Source organism: Orcinus orca, chromosome 4 (genome assembly GCF_937001465.1).
Source record: "Orcinus orca chromosome 4, mOrcOrc1.1, whole genome shotgun sequence".
NCBI classification, from domain to species: Eukaryota; Metazoa; Chordata; class Mammalia; order Artiodactyla; family Delphinidae; genus Orcinus; species Orcinus orca.
The window spans coordinates 105,631,882-105,652,462 of record NC_064562.1 but is presented as its reverse complement, the minus strand read 5'-3'; the positions used below and the strand labels follow the sequence as shown (position 1 = coordinate 105,652,462).

At 45.3% G+C, this 20,581-nt stretch overlaps 1 protein-coding gene across 2 annotated transcripts in view; it reads right to left on the bottom strand.

The window, feature by feature from the left end:
- Positions 1 to 20,208, bottom strand: part of ADGRA3 (adhesion G protein-coupled receptor A3) — a 119,011-nt gene extending 98,803 nt beyond the window's left edge. The window contains exon 1 of one of the 2 annotated variants that reach the window (XM_004266197.2): positions 19,705 to 20,208. In XM_004266197.2, the coding sequence (XP_004266245.1) occupies positions 19,705 to 19,946 (242 nt within the window). In that variant the 5' untranslated portion in view covers positions 19,947 to 20,208. The remainder of the gene's footprint in view (positions 1 to 19,704) is intronic. The other variant, XM_033421595.2, reaches the window with a different exon arrangement.
- Positions 20,209 to 20,581: the final 373 nt, after the last annotated feature.

The window sequence follows — 20,581 nt, the reverse complement described above, 5'->3', positions numbered from 1 at the left end:
GCAGCTGTTTCAGGGCTATGAATTCCTGGCAGAGCACTCTGCTCACCCACTTCTGCTGCCACTCCCTAGAGTTTCAGTTCTTGGGAATCTTCCAAGATCCTGTTAAGAATATTCATTTGTCTAGTTATTCCTGCTTTTGTCTCTATTGGGTTGTAAGTACCTCCACTGTGCCGTTTCGCCATCAATCTGATCCCATCTGTTTTATTTATTCCACAGCGTCCTCAGAGCTTCTGGAGCCCTGCGGCACCTTTCTCAGTTTTCAGCCCCATTAGTTACGGGTTTGCTCATATTTTTATACTACTTCTGTCATTTTCAACAGAATTTTGGGAGGAAATGAGAAAAAGTAAACAAGCGTGGTTCAATGCATATCCACTGACGGGGCTGTAAAAGAGTCACTTCCTAAGAGTGGAGGGCTCCTTCCTCTCCTGCATCCGGATGCTGAATGCCTGGGGTCAGGCTTGCTGCCTAGCCAATCCCGTGCCGTCACACAGGGAGGCTAGCCTTTCCCTTTACGAAGTTGCCAAAACCCAGAGAAAAATCTCAACCACCTTTCACTTAACAGAATGATGGTTTTTTTTGTTTTTGGGGTTTTTTTTGCTGTACGTGGGCCGCTTACCGTTGTGGCCTCTCCCGCCGCGGAGCACAGGCTCCGGACGCGCAGGCTCAGCGGCCATGGCTCACGGGCCCAGCTGCTCCGCGGCATGTGGGATCCTCCCGGACCGGGGCACGAACCCGTGTCCCCCGCATCGGCAGGCAGACTCCCAACCACTGCACCACCAGGGAAGCCCCAGAATGATGATTTTTAATCACAAGGGTACCTGTTAAAGCAATGCCTCATATGTCAACCAAACGTAAAGCTCCAGGTTCCCTGTAAAACAATCAGGTGTCGCTGAGCACACCCGTTTACCAGTGCCACAGCCATCCTGGTCCAGCATCCAACCGCCAAGGGCAAAACAAGGGAGTTGGATGGGGGCCTGCTGGCAGGAAGCTGTGGTTCTGTTCCCTGGCCTGGTGACTATTAAACAACAAAATTCACCTGATCAAATTTTAAAGCTCTTACTTGCTTTACCCAGTGATGCATGGATTTGTTGAAGTGGGGGAGAGTTCAGTAGACTAAGCCTGCCTTCGTGAAGCTGTAAGCAATAGTACTGTCACCTTCAATCTCTGCAAGGTGAACAATTTTTTAAAAGTAGACAGCAAGTCAAAGGTATCACCTGCTAACATACTATTATAGGGTCACAATATAACTTATCACCAGACACCTGATGTTTACATTCGCATTAATAACTACACCAAGACAACAGGTGTCAACCTGGGCATATGGTCACCCTTAACGACTCAAATGGTTCATTAAATAACCTTTCAAGTTATTGAAAGGCATTTCTATCAAAGACCTAACATTTTTTTTAAGGCTTGTTTTTTCCTATAATTATTTCAGAGTCTTTATTCAGTAGTTTTGTAACTAAAAAGGACATAATCTATTTTTCTGCTTTCTCATTAAGCCATAAGTTCGCATGTAATCAAATAGCATTTGGTTAATTAATAAAAACTAAAAGGTTTTTTATGCCATACTAGCTATTCTTTCCAAAATGCCTAAAAATGAAAAACTGTTTATTAAATAACACTTCATTTTATCTTAGGAACACATCAGCTCAATGAGAAAAGGGAGCCCATTTTTCAAGGTGTCTGTACATCATAAAGAACACTGGGCACTTAATATTTATGAATATAATAAAAGTAAGTTTATTTGGCATTTTAATCAAATAAAGAGATTTCTCCTGGGACCAGAATGAGTTTTTTCTAGGATTTCAAGTCTGATTTTTAAGCTGAAATTCACGATGAACCTACTACGCACTGAGAGTACATTTGAACATCTACTGTGTGCTGGGAGCATCATTAATTAAAGGACACAAAAATAAACCTCAGACTAATATGACACATGAATCTCAGTGTGAAGTGCTACAAGAAGGATATATGATGATTCAAAGAGAATACAGAGTTTAAATGTTGCTGAAGTGCAGAATGATTAAGGGAAACATTTCTGATCTTTGTTGTTAAAAAAAAATGAATTCAAAGGGCAGACAGGGAGGGGAAAATCCTTTTAAACAGAGATAACTTCTCTGTATTAGTTTTCTTTTGCTGCATAACAAATTACCACAGACTGCTTTAAATCAACACCTACTTAGTGGCACACAGTTCTGCAGTCAGAAGCCCAGGCACGGAGTCAGCGGGTCCTCTGCTCAGGGTGGACGCTAGCTGCAGAGAACCTGGGTACCAATAGTGGGGATGCTCCTAAATTAATGAATGAGGCCCTAAATTAATGAATGAAGTGGAGGGAAGGAAGGATGTGACTACACACATTACGTGGGAAGTATTCTTGCCAGGGTCACGCTTCAATCTGAGTGGTGAAAAGTGGTACCTCGTAATTTTAATTTCCACTTCCCATTGTAAATTTGTGTTCCCTTCCTGTGAAGGTCTGGAACTGTCCTTTGACCATTATAACACACTAATTTTAAGTATGAGCTCTCAAGTCAGACTGCCTCAGCTCAAAGCCTGGTTCCACCACATACTGCCTGGGTGACCCTGGGGAAATTAATGAGCTTCTATGCCCCACTTGCTCAGGCACAAAAGAGGGATCATAATAATAATGACCTCATTAAGGAATTATGAGAATTAACTAATACAACACAACCCTTCAAACACTTACGACAAGATCTGGCACACCCAACAAACATTACCTATTATTATTGGCCCATGTTTCTAATGGATCATTGGTCTTTTCTTCCTAATTTGTAGGAGGTTCTTAATACATGGGAACCAGCATTTTCCAATACAATCTTCCAAAAATTCTTAGGCAGCTGGTCCAAATGCCAGGTGCCAGTCTCTATTAGAATATACTCAGAGAGCACATTTTGGAAACTATTACCAAGGCGTGAAATCATCATTTCTGACAAGGACAGTGCTTACTACTAAGCATAGAGTCTAAATAATTCTATTGGTAAGAAATCTCCTGAGACCTTTGTAAATTTAGAGCCACGCTTTTAAAGGTAGCTTTTGAAACTATATCAAACAGGGAAGAACCCTGATATGTACAAAAAGCCATATGACCCTAAGATTATAAAACCAAACAACCCCGTCATTAACAGAGTTTTAGGCTTCCAGGGCCATTGGCAAATAAGGGCACGTGTGCCACCACATCCCTGTCCCATGCCAGATCAGGAGTCAGTCCTGGCACTTTCCTGACAAGCTCAGGCAACACTCCTAATGGCTGCTCCCAATTCACAGGTGCTGTCATTCAAGAAATCTACTTGCCATACTGGTTCTATTGCAGAAACCCTATCATAGACAATTATGACCTCAGTGTACTTTTTATAACTGGTGGGGGGATCGTGACCAGGAACTGACCTGCCCACTGAGAGTGAGTTCTGTGTACAGAGTCAACAAGGAAGTGCTGTGAAAGAGAATCAGCCAGAACACTGGCGTCAAAAGATGCGTAATAAACATGTGGTAATACGGGCAAAGCAGTAAGGGGGGGGGGGGCGGGGGACATGCAGGCAAAAGAAATAATCATGTGATACAGAACCGGTAGGACATCCATACAGTCCGAAAATAAAGGAAAAATACATGCGTGTCTGTGTGTATAAAGTCAAAAAAGGCATCTTCACTTTGCTGAAAAAAAAAAGTATACGTTTCTGAACTTTATGGACAACTTGTACATTCCTTTGATACTCAGAAACTCAGATAAGCAGGCTGGTGGACTCACTGAACTGAGGTTTAATAATCTATATTCCTATAACAGGAAAGAACGGGGATCTGCAAAGAGACAACCAGAGTTCAGTGCTAGCGCTCATCAAGGGTTCAGATCTAACTCAGGAACCAAAAAAAAATTAAAAAAAAAAAAAAACAAAAAACAGTTAATAGGATGAAAGCACAAGGTCCCAATATTGGGATCAGCCCCAGGGAACAAGGGCAGGTCTCAGTCAGTGAGTGAGGGGCAATCAGCCTAGATCGATGAGAAAAGGCATGCGGCCAAGAAAACATCCCTGCACTTGGTTACTATTATAATGAAATGAATTCCTTCTAAGACATAATTTGAGCTTCATTCAATGCGCACATGAACTCTGTGGATTTTTTTAAAATATCACAGTAATCTTGAATTTCAGCAGTTAAAGAGCCTTAAGATAATCTAGTTCAAAACCTCATTTTCCTCTTCAGGAAAGTGAGAGCCAAAAAATTATGATGTGCTAAGGGTCACCATTCTACTTGGTAGCAAAGCTAACGTAAGGCCCCGTATCCATTCAGTCTCGTTGCTATTTCCTCTGTATCCTGCTTTCTGGTCATCTTTATCAAATATGGGATAGGCGTGCCAGTTCCCTGCTTACCCAGGCATAACTGTGACAGGTAGTTGTGAGCGTTCCCTAAAAAAAGAGTGTTATGCATTCTTTTCACTTCCCACGGAGACCCACCAAAAATGCAACTACCCGCTATGATGTGAGTATTCCTTTCATCTTAATAGGGCAGCTATATTTGAGACAGGTCATTTATTACACCAGGATAAAATTTTCAATCTCAAGAATGCAGGTAAGAGGACTATTTAATAATCAATAATACTACACTGCAGTCCTAAGTAGGACCCTCTGATCATTCCCGCAACCTCCTGATGATAGCAAATGAGATGTTAAATTTCTTTCCTTCAGTTACTAGGACACAGTAAGTACTAGTTACTTTGTTTTCCCATCAGTCAGCCAGCTCTAAGGCAATGGTTCAAAGTAAACAAGTTCCCGCATATCTTTTGTTCTACTAACGCTTATTCTCAAACCCTACTGCCAACATGAGCATTTAGGTTGTCTGTGACTTTTATGAACAGAACAATAGTGAGAATTACAGGCCTAAAGGCCACAGTCCTAGGCCAGAAGCCGAAAAGGTGTGTAACTTGAGAAGATCAATTTACCTGTCCACGCTCAGTTGGCACACCTGAAAAAATAGGAACAATGCCAACCTTATGAGATTGTTTTACCAGCTGGGATGTGTATGTGGGGCACGTGGCACAGTACACGGCACACGATAAACATCGCAATGTTGGCAGTCATTAGAACTTGTAAATCAGCTCAGGGCACTGACACATAGTGGACCCTTGAAAAACATGGAGGTGAGGGCAGCAACCCTCCACTCAGTGGAAAATCTGAATAATAACCTATAGTCAGCTCTCACTATACACGGTTCCTCCATAACTACGGATTCAACCCACCTCAGATAGTGCAGTACTATAGTACTGAACGCCTGAAAAACTTCCACTCATATAAGTGTAACCACACAGTTCAAATCCATGTTGTTCAAGGGTCAACTACATAAAGTTCTGGAGGCCAAGGCGCTTTAGACACCTTAGTTTGCACTACTTACAGTAGTTTAAGATAATTACCAAACCGGATTTGGGAGAAAGTCGAACTAGCATTAGAAGTTTTTAACCACCTACATTAGCTAACTCAATCATGGATGCTTTAAGGTTTCAACAGAAGTAGAAATAGAAACAGCAGGTCTACCAAATTTAATTTCAACAGAAAGCTAAGAAGTTTCCTGAAATCCCACACTCTTTTTTTTTTTTTGCGGTACGCGGGCCTCTCACTGTTGTGGCCTCTCCCATTACGGAGCATAGGCTCCAGACGCGCAGGCTCAGCGGCCATGGCTCAAGGGCCCATGGCTCAAGGGCTCCGCGGCATGTAGGATCTTCCCGGACCGGGGCACGAACCTGTGTCCCCTGCATCGGCAGGCGGACTCTCAACCACTGCGCCACCAGGGAAGCACAATCCCACACTCTTGAAAGAACAATGGGAAGGATCTTCACATTGGCTTTACTATCAACCTCCCAACAGAAACATAAACACTTTCCATTTACAAGCTGTCACCATCTACTCTCACTCTGGACGTACTCAGACTTAGTATAGGAGGTCTCCATAATCCCCCCTCATCTCTGCTCCATGCGGTAGCAGGACATCTCCAATTTTTAAAGTTCTATAAACACTAAAATGAAAAATGATGGAAAGACTAACAAAGCTTAAAAAGGGAAAGTCTGACAAAGTTCTTACATCATGGCCCCAGTCTGTGGTTGCTAAGCTGTTCTAGCTAAACTGATGGGCAAGTTTTTCAACTTTATCCCTGGGGGAAGAACTCGAAGACATTTTTTTTCTTCCAGCAAGGAGCCCTGAAAAATCAAGTCATAGCAGACAGTTAACTAGGGTTCCCTAAGTAGGCCATAATCTCAAGTAGACAGTCTCTACTTATCATGGTTCAGAGTAGATGACACCCACTCCCTAGGGCTTTGCCTTCAAAAGCACACCATCCCCTAAGGAGGTACTGCTCTTTGTGGCCCATCTTGGCAGGAAACCATGCAACCAAGCTAGCCATTTCCCCATAGGAGCTTCTGAGCCCAAACCATGTCAAATTGCTGAAATTCAATAATTAAGTGATCATGGTAACAGATGTGGTGACCAGAAGACGACTATACACACGCAGTGGAGGAATGAAAGGTCTTTGAATCTAAGCAGATTCCAGGCAAGGCACAGTGCAGAAACTAGACAACAATGGACTGAAACAAATAAAAGGTAAGGTACTGCAGGGATGGATTCATGCCTCCCTTTCAAGAAGGTTAATTGTGAAGGAAGAAGAGTAACTACTCCAACATGGTGCTGCTACAAGGGTGGTTTGGGGGAGGGGAGTTTTTTGGTTTGTTTTTGGGTTTTTTTTTTAAACAGAGGCTATGTATGCCAAGGAGAAACATCACAAACTAGGAGAGAAGCTGAAAAGATAAGTGATAGTTTCTCAAGAAGTAGGAGGGAAACAGATCAAGAAAAGGGGAGGAAGAAAATGAAATAATCTGGGCAAAAGAGAAGCACTTTTCACTATCGAAGGCAGAGTGGGAGTTTAAGCCTTGACCTTGTAGGTAGGGTATTCTGCTTTGAAGACTCTCGAGCTTATCTACGATAGATTCATCATCTTGTGTTAAAAATAATGTAAGATTCTTCCCCTAATCCTACCTGAGGAAAAAAATAGTGGGGAAAATGATACTTCTTTATACAAAGACTTACTGCGTGTTTATGTGATAGACACAGAGAATACAGAGATAAACATCACCATCAAGAGTTCACAATCTGGTGTGGCCACCATGGAAAACAACATGGAGGTTCCTCAAAAAATGAAAAACAGAACTACCATATGATCCAGAAATTCCACTGCTGAGTATACATCTGAAGAAAATGAAAACGCTAATTTGCACCCTAATGTTCATAGCAGCATTATTTACACTTGCCAAGATATGGAAGCAACCCAAGTGTCCACTGACAGTTGAATGGATAAAGAAAACGTGGTATATGTATACAATGCAACATTACTAAGCCATAAAAAAGAATGGAATTCTGCCCTTTGCAACAATGTGGATGGACCTACAGAGTACTACGCTAAGAGAAATAAGTCAGAGAAAGACAAATACTCTATGTTACCACTTATATGTGGAATCTAAAAAATAAAACAAAGGGATGGATATAACAAAACAAAAACAGACTTTCAGATACAGAGAACAAACTAGTGGTTACCAATGGGGAGAAGGAATGGGGAGAGGGGCAATACAGGGGAATGGGATTAAGAGATACAAACTACAATGTATTAAATAAGCAACAAAGATAGATTGTACAGCACAGAGAAATATAGACACTATTTCGTTACAGATTATACTCCATTTAAAGTTATAAAAATATTGAATCACTATGTTGTATATCTGAAACTAAATCAATTATACTTCAATTTTTAAAAAAAAGAGTTCACAATCTGGTAAGAGAGCGGGAACTGTAAATAAATCATTCCAAACAGTATGACACCTGCAGCAATGCAAGCAAACGTGAGGTAGGATGCGGTCACAAGGAACGGAGGAGTCAGCCTAGCACTGATTGCCAGGGTGGACTGCAAGTCACATGGTATCCGAAAGACTTAGGATTCTCATCAAATCTTCGCTAGAAAGGGAGAGATCACACTTGGTCTTGTTTAAAACAAACAAATCAAAGGTTAAAACAAATCTAATAGAAAGCCCATCTGTCTTAAAACACAGTACTAGAGATGAATACACCCCTAGTCAATTTCTCTTTGCCTTTTCATGAGAAAAGAGTTGGGTAGAATTGCACTTAAAACAAAGAATTGCTTTTAAGTCTTATCTTGATGGGAAATGAATCAATTTAATTAGACTTAGATTCAAGCAGTCTTAAAGAAAGAAAAGTTTAACAACTGCATCACAGAATCTGTATTACAGTTACATCTCCAAAGCCTGCTTTAAGTTTCCTTCATTTAAATCTCAGGAGGGTTTAGACTGAAGTGTCATCCTCAACACAATTTACAACCTGCTTTCTACCCGGCTCACGACATGAGGCCATCACAGAAATGCCAATTAAAAGCCTACCACTATTCTAGGTGCTACAGTTGCAGGAAGGAGCAAAACAGTCTCGCTGACCTCGATGGAACTGACATTCTAGGGGAAGCTAGGTCACATACCTGGAACTATTTATTTTAATTCAGAAATGTCTTCATATAGGGAATGAATTTAACTCACAATCACATACTATGCATTATGTCCTGTGCTGGGGGGATGCAGGGGAGAGGGCTAGGGGTAAGGCTGGAGGAGCTCAGATTACCCCAGGGATCCTTTATTTCCCCACAGCCTGGGTTGGGGACATGCTTATTCCTCTTCTGGGGAAACATTTTGGTCTGCAAGTACGGTAGTCCCTCCCTAACTGCAGGGGATATGTTCCAAGACCCCCAGTAGATGCCTGAAACTTTGGGTAGTACTGAACCCTTTATATACTATACTATGATTTTTTCCTATACATACATATCTCTGATAAAGTTTAATTTATAAATTAGGCACAGTAAGAGATCATCAACAATAAACTAGAACAATTATAACAATATATTGTAATAAAATTCTATGGAGGTAGTCTCTCAGAATCTCTCATTGTACAAATGTAATGTCTTATCAATCTTAACCAAGCACTTATCAAGCACTGTGGCCATATAACTTTTGCAGTCTGAAATGCAACAGCAAAATTAACACAAATTCTTTGTCCTTCACTATTTCATGGTTAAAGGATTTGTTCTTACTGTAGATCTTAGCAACCTCAGTATATGATTTCTTTTTCTTCCCTTGTTAAGTCTAAAACTTTCACTTTTTCACTTAAAGGAAGCATTTTACAGTTTCTCTTTGGCACATCTGAATTGCCAGCATCACTACTCCTACACTCAGGGGATCATTATGAAGTAAAATGAGGGTGACTTAAACACAAGCACTGAGATACCAGGACCGTCGATCTGATAGATGACCCAGACGGCTACTAAGTGACTAACAGGCGGGTACGCTGGACAAAGGGATGATTCACATCCCAGGCAGGACAGAGCGAGGTTTCATCATGCTAGTCAGAATGGTGCACAATTTAAAACTTACGAATTATTTCTGGAATTTTCCATTTAATATTTTCGGACCATGGTTAACCATGAGCAACTGAAACTGGGGATGAGAGGGGACTTGTGTACAATTCTTGACTAGGTGAAAGCACCGCTTTTACATGTAGGGCTAGCAATCCTGCCAAAAGATTTTCTTCATGTTCACGCCACTGTCATCCAGAAGAATTTAATAAAAATATTCTAAGAAGTAGGTAGTGAGGGTGATGGACAATTTAGCCTTTAGGATTATATTCCACAGAGTTGCCCTTCCCCCTCCCCCATCCTGATTTCTCAGGAACAAAAGATTTTAAATATGCACAGTTCAAACATGTAAATTTAAACTTAACAAGGCAAAATATGGGAAGAAAAAAAGGACAAAAGGTATTTTTTATTTTACTTAAACTAAGAACCAAGAATGTCAGTTATGCAAATTGATAAAGAGCTAAAAGCAACTAGCAAATGGCTGCCTGTTATACGAGTGGATTTAGCCTAGCAACAAAGTTATGTGCCCTGCTAGAAGGAAATCTCTTGTCCTCGTCTGCCCAACATGCCTGTCTGTTCTCAAGTCAAGAATACGACAGAGATGCCCACAGTCCTGCCTCCTTAGTCCCAGCCAAAGCAGTAAGAAAATAATGAAAGAAATGTATTATCAGATGAGGAGTGGCTGCTTAAACAAAATGTGTCAACTGGGGAGGGAAAAAGCTACTAGAAACTAAAACTGTACAGAGAAGGCGGCCAAATACAAATGACCCTTTTGTAGACATGTCAAACTATATTATACTTCACTTATAATCAGAATGTACATTAAAATAAGCATTTTTTTTTTAACTTATCAGACTAGTAAAGACTAAAAAACAAAATTCCCAGAGCAGGCAGATATTTGGGGAATTGGGCCTCTCATAGTTTCTCTATACTATTTTATTATTTTATATTAGTAATGAATTATTACTGGAAATAAATCTCTATTTTAAATTTAATATAAAATAAAGGATTTAAGGTAGACGGAGGCAGGGGCCATATGTGTTTCGTTGCCTACTCCATCTGAGTATCAGGCCCTCAAATACTGGTTTGGACAAATGCTTGTGCCCTTAGACTTTCTCAGTTCATTCCTTTAGTACCACAACGCATCTCCAAAATTTTACTGCCCTTAACCCCATGACTTGGTATTAAATCCAACTTCAGCACATCACTTGCCACTTTACAAAGTCATTTTTCTTCTCTCTTATGAATAAGGCCTCACTCTAAAGCTCTCAGCTCTGTCCTAAAAATGTCTCTTGATTTTCACCCATCCTTGCTCCACCTGGGAACAGTCCCCTCCCTCCCTGCCCCCCTTTTGAGACCGTGTTCCTCAATCTGTTCCTCTGCTCCTTCTTCTGCCTTCTTTTGTTGCAGCAGATGGCAGCTGGTGAAGACGGTTACTCCTTCAGGTCGCTGTGCTGCTAGAAAACAGGTTCTCAGCCCAGGTGACAACAGAAGCACCTGCAGAGCCATGAAACATACCAACTTCCAGGTCCCATCCTGGACCAGTCAAATCAGATCACGAGATCTGTGGCCCAGGCATCTGAACTTTTAATGTTCCCAGGTGATTCAACACAAGGTGGAAAATCTCAACAGCAAGCTCCGCAGCCAGGTTTGGGGGAGGTGGAGATAAACGCCTCTGCCCCACCCCACTGGACCACCCGGGGCTGGGATGCAGGGCCTGGGGCAGTGGGACTCTGGCCTGGAGCACCCTCCACACAAACATAATCACTGTGTGTGTGTGTCACGACATGAAAATGCTTGGAAAGAACTGCTGTAAATAATGGAAGTGATTATGCGCTACCGGAGATCTGAGACCTACTAGGTTGGGGAAAGGCTTTGTGCCCGGCAGACAGATGTGACGGGAAAGCAAAGGTGGTCACTGACCAAAAAGGTCTATCAGTCCCTTTAGCGAGGCTGTTCCTAAAACCAGTCTTGCAGATTTCCCTTTACAAACCCTATTGCCTATAATAATTCCCGAAAGTCCACCAGTTACCCCCCTGCTATCTCCAGCTCTCTTAGCAGAGTGTGGCAATGGAAGAAGATGCAGGTTAAATCACATCAAAAAGAGCCACATCCAGAAAAAGTGTGACAGATATTGTGCATCTGGAAGGCCGGAGGTGGAGTTCCAGGATGGGATACAAGCACACAAGACTAGGATAAAACTGGTCTAATGGCCAAAAAAAAAGTCACACAGGGGCTTCCCTGGTGGCGCAGTGGTTGGGAGTCCGCCTGCCGATGCAGGGGACACGGGTTCGCGCCCCAGTCCGGGAGGATCCCACGTGCCGCGGAGCGGCTGGGCCCGTGAGCCATGGCCGCTGAGCCTGCGCGTCGGGAGCCTGTGCTCCGCGATGGGAGAGGCCGCAACAGTGAGAGGCCCGCGTACCGCAAAAAAAAAAAAAAAAAGTCACACAGGCTCGCCTAAACCAAGCTGCCCACGAGCAGAGTAGGCAGTGGGTATCTGCTGAATGAACGCAAAAGCAAGCACTTTTAAAAACTAGTGGAGGAATTATAAAGACAGCCACTAGAGAAGAGTGATTATCAGAAGTCAGCTCTGGTCTTTGGAAGGTCCCTGTTGTAGGTAGGAAAACAGATTTAAGTCCAGGCCTGCAGACAAAGAGGAAAAAGAAGACCAGGGTGTTGGGGGAAGTAGGGTGGGACTATGAAGTGGGGAGGGGGTAGGCCTGGATAATTCTTATACCAATCCCTTCCATTTTCTCCCTTCAGGTCCTGAACTGGAGGGATCTGAGGACAAGAAATGTTTCCCTGAGTGAAAAGCCCAATATCTGCAATGTGCCCAGCATGGCACTACCAGTGGCCAGGAGAAATGTGTCCCTTCTGTGAGGCACCAGCCACAGCTCTGGCCCACCCCATCCAACACGCAGGAGATTCCCTCACTACACAGGCAAAATTTCTTAAAAGATTAGTGGTGGGGGAAAGAAAAACAGCTTGGGCGAGACTGCTTACTTTAAAACCCCCTCTTCAGACTAAAACTGTCTGCACTTGAACATAAATGCAAGCTAAACCGTGCATAAATCATAAAATGATATTAGAATAAATTTAGTCAGGCAACAATTAAAAACTCATTGAGCAAGTCTGCATCTACAGCTTCCTAATTTTTGCAAAAACTGACTTAATAAGTTACTAAAATTTAAAGAATTCTGTATCCTAATTTTTGTCTGTTTATGAGAAAACTGTTGGCACAACAATAAACTAGTTATGGTCTCCGGACTTAAAGATTCCTCCACAGGAATACAGACAATACAGAAAACAACTGCTTTCAGAGAAGCAGCGAAATGGGAAAAAAAAGTCACTGAGTACTACTGTAAGAAACTTCACCTGTCATTTCCTGACTTACTTTCAAGAGTTTTTACTCTCGGTTTTGTTTTTGTTTTTGTTTTTTTGCCTATTTTTAAAAGCCATCTTTACAGGCTCTTGGGAATAGAAGTTGTAACTGGATTGGGGCAAGGACCTCCGAAAGTTCCTGTTTACTTTCTTTTTTTTTTAGATGTTGGGGGTAGGAATTTATTAGTTTATCTATTTATTTTTTTTGCTGTGTTGGGTCTTCGTTTCCGTGCGAGGGTTTTCTCTAGTTGTGGCAAGCGGGGGCCACTCTTCATCGCGGTGCGTGGGCCTCTCACTGTCGCGGCCTCTCTTGTTGCGGGGCACAGGCTCCAGATGCGCAGGCTCAGTAGTTGTGGCTCATGGGCCTAGTTGCTCCGCGGCATGTGGGATCCTCCCAGACCAGGACTCGAACCCGCGTCCCCTGCATTAGCCTAAAGATTCTCAACCACTGCGCCGCCACCAGGGAAGCCCTCCTGTTTTCTTTTGTTTCTGGTATTTTATTTCTGATTTACTGCCAAACCCACCAACTTCTCTCATCTACTCCTGATGCCAGAGGACTCCAAGCGGGCAAGAAGCAACAGGATTCAGGGGCTGGGTCATGCAAAACCTTCTCATCACACTGGAAAAACTTAAGACTTGCTTTCATGGACCAAATGCCTAAATCTGCCCAAAATTCTGCAATATTTCTGAGCAACTTGCCAGCACACTGCCTAACGTGTGTGCTTATCATACACATAAGAACATGCAGTTCAAATGTAACTGTCCATAGATTTACTAGACCCGTTCTTGAATAGGGGATCCAACAGCTGTGAAATGCTGACCTAAACTAAATAAATGTTCTCATTTGCCATAGTAGGGTAAAAATTTGAATTCACATCCCTCTACTTGTCCTGACCTCCCAAGATACAGTCCTACCTTTATTGGCATTACGCTTATCAATAAAGACAATTATGTTCCCACCCACTGAGGTCTCAGAGCCCTTCCTTTGAGGGCCTGTGCATTATGAGAGCATCAAGTATCTATAAAGTGACAGAAGAGCACAGATAAGAAGCGCTAGGGAAGGATCAGAGCACTGGAAGAGAGAAAGAAGAGTTCATAGCAGATGAGCTGGATTGAGAAGGACCCACAATTTACCAGAAAAGGGATACCAGGAGAGAGTGGCAGACTTAGCCAAGGCACACAGGAAGCAAAATACAAATCTGCTCAGGGGACAATGAGATGCACACTTTGGTTAAGCAGAGAATTTGTGTATAAGACTGATCCTTGAATGAAAGAATCATGTCTTATTTTATCCCTGAATACCTAGCACTCAGCACTGAGCCTACAAAATTAACAGTGTCTCAATCAATGTGCATGGGGGAAAAAGCTGTGCTGAGTATCGGGAAATACAGCTACAGACGTATAGGAGACCTTGCATTCAAAGATTAAAAACCTTACCCATTGGGGGCTTCCCTGGTGGCGCAGTGGTTGAAAGTCCGCCTGCCGATGCAGGGGACAAGGGTTTGTGCCCCGGTCCGGGAAGATCCCACATGCCGCGGAGCGGCTGGGCCCGTGAGCCACGCCCGCTGAGCCTGCGCATTCGGAGCCTGTGCTCCGCAACGGGAGAGGCCACAACAGTGAGAGGCCCGCGTACCGGGGGAAAAAAAAACCAAAAATCTTTACCCATGACCCACTAGAATTCAGGCCACGACAGCTTTGGGGGCTGTTCGTTAAAATCACCCTGCTCTTTGGGAATTCCCTGGCGGTCCAGTTGTTAGGACTCTGTGCTTTCACTGCCGAGGGCCCGGGTTCGGTCCCTGGTCGCGGGACTAGGATCCTGCGAGCCGCGCAGCGTGGCCGAAAACAGCAACAACAAAAATCACCCTGCTTCTTCTTCTCTCCCTCTGTTGCCCTCACCTGGCAAAGCAGCAGCCTGGCTAATCCCAGCGCTCCTCATCTCTAAACTGAATGCAGCTGGAGAGAAATAACAGCGCTGACCATCTCCCTTTGAACTGGATCACAAGGCAAAACGGACACAACTCCACGCCGGTGACATTTCTGCCATCCCCAGGACGGTCACTCCCTCACTTTCCAAAAGAACCACTTCACTCCTCTTTCACCTTCCTCTTCACACCATCTACTCACCCCTCCTCCCTCACCCTGCCTCTAGGTCTTTAAGAAAATAAAAGCAAGGGGGCAGCAAAGCCCTCTTCATCCCACCTGCCCTGCCCACAGCCTCCTGCCTGCCTCTGCCTGCGCTCCCTCCTTTCACCATGTGAGGATGGGACATCCTGCTGCATCAAAAACCAAACCTCCCACCTGCACTCCAGCTCCCATCCCATCTCACCTTCCATCGTGCATTTCACCCTCTCCCCAACTATTCCCAACCATACTCAGGCGCTAACGTTCCCTTTCCATCACACCAAACTTCTTCCTCATCGAGGTGCTATCACCACCATCCTCACCCTGTTCTCCCTTCAATCCACCCCAACCTGCCTTCCGCAGCCTCTAATCCACGGAGGGCACCAAAGCGCCAGGCTGTCAAATCCAGCTTGGTCTTACTGTTCCTCATCTCTCAGCATCTCTCAACTGGGTAGCCCCCAATTCCTGGCTTCAAACCTGAACTTCTCTTGGCTTCTATGACCAGATACTCCCCAGGTGCTCCCCCTACCTCACCAGAGGCTCCTTCCTTCTCAGGCTCTTCCACTGCTCCAGGAGGCTTCAGCCTGGGCCCCCTCCACCTCCCATCTGTACACTCTCCCCTAACTGACCTTGGTCAGAACCGTGCTTGAAATACCATGGATAGACCAATGGTTCCAAAAACCCTCTCTGCATTTCAGTGGGGCCAGTCCGTCACCACCCCTCACTGTTACTGCAGAATGCCCTCCCCCGCCCCCAAAACCCCATCTTTCACTCCCCTTGAGCCATGCTCAAGTCCTAACTTCTCCAAGAAAATGAAAAACTCTTCCAATGCCTCCACAGCCCCACTGCTCTCTCCTCTTTTCAGGCTTCCTAAAGCATTTAAACAATCAGCAGTACAGGATTTATTACTTAATTACAGACATTCTGTGATTGTTCCTGAGATATCTGCTTTGCTTTAGTGCAAATCTTCTCTCTCCAACCAGGTTTAAGTTTCCAAACAATACAAGCACTTCTTTTTGTGGACCTGGCACTGAGCTGCATACACTGGTGACGTCCAATTATCAGTTTTCTGATAGCAAACAAACATAACATTTGATGAAGTAGAATTGCCACGTAGCATCATGAGGAAAACACCGTTGGAAAGGCAGGGCTAAATCTGTACAACCTTCTACCACTGATGTCCTCAGAATTTTTAAAACTTAATATTGAGCATCTCATATAAAACATAGGAATAAAGTAAACAGATTTCCAACAAAAACATTAAATGCAGTTAAATTTTTATTCCACGTGTGTATAAGAATAATAAATGGAATTTAATCCTTTAATACAAAAGGCTACATGAGATACAAAAACAGGTCAAGCTGAGGATTTCTGCCAGACCTCTCTAGAAACATGGCTATGAAAATGTGTTGTTCATTAAGACAGTTGAGGGCTTCCCTGGTGGCGCAGTGGTTGGGAGTCCGCCTGCCGATGCAGGGGACGCGGGTTCGTGCCCTGGTCCGGGGGATCCCGCGTGCCGCGGAGAGGCCGGGCCCGTGGGCCATGGCCGCTGGGCCTGCGCATCCGGCTCCGCAACGGGAGAGGTCACGGCAGTGAGAGGCCCGCATACCGCAAAAAAAAAAAAAATAGTTGAAAGATCTGAGCTTTAAGCTATCAATATATTGAGGTCCAGTTCATCCACTAAGTAGAAAAGGCCTTATTTTTCATTATTAAAGAAAGAAAAAAGAAAACTTCAATCCTTGCCATCCTTTCAACCCCTATCAACTTTCCATGCAACACCTGCATCACAGCTCAGCTGAAAATGCTTGGCCACACCTAAGGAATGAAAACTCCCACCAGAGAGCCTGTCTGACCTTGACCTGCCCCCCACCGCGCCCCAACGCCACCACCACCACTCCAGGCACTAGATACTTGCCCCTGACTTTCAAGCAACATCAAATGCATGGCTTCACAAGCATCTCCACACCTGTGGGCATGCTGGGGGCTCCCACCTTCCATCCCCTCATTGCCTCACCATTTCCTTCACTATCACCTTTCTCATCCTTCTCAAATTGGCTCTGGATCCTCAGATCCTCCATCCCACCCACTATGCCCTAAAGGGGCCTCGGTTGCCCTCTTCTGGGTTCCTTTTTCTACTTGTGCACCCTGATATTGGACCGTTTACCATACTGTCCTGAGACTTATTCATGAATCTCTCTCCCCAAATACCGTAAGTTCCTGGAGAAGAAAGATGTTTTTAATCTATATTTTGTAGTGAACCGAAAGGTGTCTCCCAAAGCCATAGGTCCAAGTTCTCAGCCCTATACCTCTGAAAGTAACCTTGTTTGGAAACAGGGTCTTTGCAGATGTAACTAAGTCACAGATCTCTAGATGAGATCATCCTGGACTTCCGGTGGACCCTAAATTTAATGACTGGTGTCTTAGAAGAGAAAGAAGAGTATTTGAGAGACACACAAAGGGAAGGCCGTGCGAAGACGGAGGCAGAGATTGGAGTTGGGTTGCCACAAGCCAAGTAATGTCAGAAGCTGAAAGAATCAAGGATTCTCCCCCGGAGCCTTTGGAGGGAGCATGGCCCTGCTGAAACCCTTGATTTCAGACCTCTGACCTCCAGCACTGCAAGAGAAGAAGTTTGTTGTTTAAGCCGCCAAATTTGTGGTAATTTACCATAGTCCTAGGAAACTAACACCTAGTCCAAACCTCAACATACTGCCCACGACCTCAGTTCAATAAAAAACCGTGTTGAACTAAGAAGGAAGATGAAGACAAGGGGTGATGATGAGAAAACATCTGAACTGCAGGGCAGGGATCTGGGACACGGACCCCTTGCCAGGCGTTCACCATGGGAACTTGGACAAGTCCCTTATCCACGGCGACCCTCTGATTTATTCCCTAATAAAATGAGGAAACTGGCCCAGAAGACCCTCCACCAGGTCTGATACACCTTGAACCAACTTCATCCAGAACATCAACTTTATATGATCCTTAAATAAATTATAATTTCTTCCCATTCACTGAATAAATTTTATTAATTTTACTTTTATCTAAAGAGCTTTCAGGTGAAAAAAAAGGATTAAAATGGCATTTCAAAGGCACTTATATTTTAATCAGCTCAAAAAAATTCAGTGAAATAGTTTGATAATATGCTGAAAAGTGATTTTCCGTAATATCAACTTTTTTCCCCCGCAAAATCAACAATTTAAAGTAGCTGCTTTAATCCACTGCTGACAGTTCAGAAAAACTCGACCTAAACTTGAATCAGCTTAAGTGCCACTGATCCAGAACCCAAATGTATGATGACTAATTTCTTCTGAGTAACAAGGGAGTTGGGCAACGCAAAGGTTTTCTCCACTTGACTCCAGACGGTAATTATGGTCCCATACCCAAAATATCCACTTCAAAGAATCTGGCTAAGAAATAAATACAGCTGCTGCCGCTACCAAATGGTCGAGTGTTGGTAAAGGAAATCAAACAAAACAAAAACTCTTTTACCATTTTCGGGCCTCCATAAACAGAAACACACAATTTTCCTGTGTTAAATCTTTCCTAATTCAAACAAATGGCAATGAAGAACAAAGGTGCTGGTAATGAAATTTGTACTTGTCTTACCCATAAATCCTGCTTGGGTTAATTTGGGTTAAATTAAAAACCACATTTGGGGGTTAAATTAAAAACCGCAGTTTAAGTTCTTTCACAGGTCATGCTGCTTCCCTTGCCTTCATGTTTTTATAGTGGCAGCCTTGATTCATTTTAGGGAACCAACCAAAACAACAACATAGAGGAAGACGGCGCCGAGGGACTCATATTTCAGTTCGACAAAATACCCATTAGAAACACTTTCAAGCCTTCCCAAACCAATTCGTCGTTCAGAAAATAAAATCAAGAGTCACTGGGGACACGGGTTCAGCTAGAATTGGCAGAACCACGCTTGCAAAACTGGACCGTGAATCGTAACACAAACTGAGTAACGAGACCAAAAATTTTTCCTTTCAGGTGGAAACTCAATCTGAAAATCAAGTCCTTGAGTTGCAAGGCTCAGCAAACCCACAGTTTGCAAATCCGAAGTTCTCGGCTTTTAAAAAGATGAGCGCTCACACCCAAGAAAACGGAGCTGGAAGTTGTACGATTTCATCTGAAATATATTTCTGACCCTTAAAAACAACTCTATTTTAAAAGGTGCTCTTTAACTATAGTAAAACTAAGATAGCAAAAGCGAAGGAAACAGTCTGGGGGTATGGGGATCACACACCGGGGCGTTCAAAGTCCTCGTGCTGCTTCAGTATCCTGCAAACTTGCGTCCAAGTAACTTAAGTTGGAAGAAGCTGAAGGACTGGCGAATCTAACCTAGCACTGTGTTTTCCGGCAGCCCACGCACTGGATGAATGAGCTTTAACTCTGCGGACTGCCTGTTTACTTCCATCCTCACGTGGCACCGCGCAGCTCAAAAGCGCCGCGCCCGGACCGCGCGGGGAACCCGAAAACTTTTACTTTGCAAACTAGCGGAGCTCGGAGGCAGCTCGGGGACACATCTGCTCGCCTGCCGCAGAAACGTGCCCAGGCCGAGCCCCCCGGGCCTTGCCCAGCATCAGCCCTGCCCGCAGCTTCATTCACACAAAGGCACAGGGGTGCCGGCGGGACCCTTTTGCAAGTCGCGCGGAGAGAGAAGCGGCACGACAGAGAGCGCCGGCAGGGAAGGAGGGAGGGGACCGGGCGCTTGGGCAGAGCGGCGCCCCGCGGGCTACTCACAGGGTGACCGTGCGGTTAGGCAGCGTGTCCGGGGGCAGGACCTGCGCGAGCTCCAGGCTGCTGCACACCACCTTGCCCTCGGCGGCGCCCGCCGCCCTGCCGGCCCCTCGGGGCCGCCCGTCGTGCTTGCAGCCCAGAGGCAGCGCCGCGGCCCCGCCGCCGCCTCCCAGCAGCGCGAGCAGAGCCAGCGGCAGCAACAGAGGCGGCGGCGCGCGTCCCCGCAGCCGCTCGGGCGGCTCCATGCTGCGGGCTGGGCGGCGGGTCGGGGCCTGCCGGCCGAGCGGCAGAGCACTGGCCTAGCGGGCCGCCCCGGCGCCAGGGCGGACGGGAGCGCAGCGCGGGCCCGGGGGCGCCCGGAGCCTTGTGGCGGCCAGAGGGCGCGCCGTCCTCCGCGCCAACATGCTCCTTTGTCCGCTGCAGCCGCGCTCGGCCTCTGGGTGGCTGCTGGGTCACGGCCGCGCGGGTCCCTCCGCTGCTCTACGGCCGAGCGGGAGCGCCGCCTCCGCCGGCCACTGCCCGCGGCGGCTCCTCCCCGCCTGCCGCCGCCCCCGCCCTTTCTCCTCCCCCTCCTCCCCCCTTCCTCCTCCTTCTCCCCCCTTCCTCCCCTCCCCCCTTCCTCCCCTCCCCCCCTTCCCTTTTTTCTCTTCCTCCTTTTTCTCCTCCTCCTCCACCTCGTGGTCTCCTGTCCCCTCAGCGCCCGCCGCCCGTGGCTCCGGGAAGGAGGTTGGCGCTCCCAGGCCAGCGCCGCCCGTCGCGTGTCCACGACCCCACGCGTGCCCGGCTTCCGGGCAGGAGTTGTGGGCCCGCGGGAGTACGGTAACTCGTAGAGAGGGCGGAAGAAAGTTCTAGCCCAAACTCCAGCCACAGTGGCCACTGT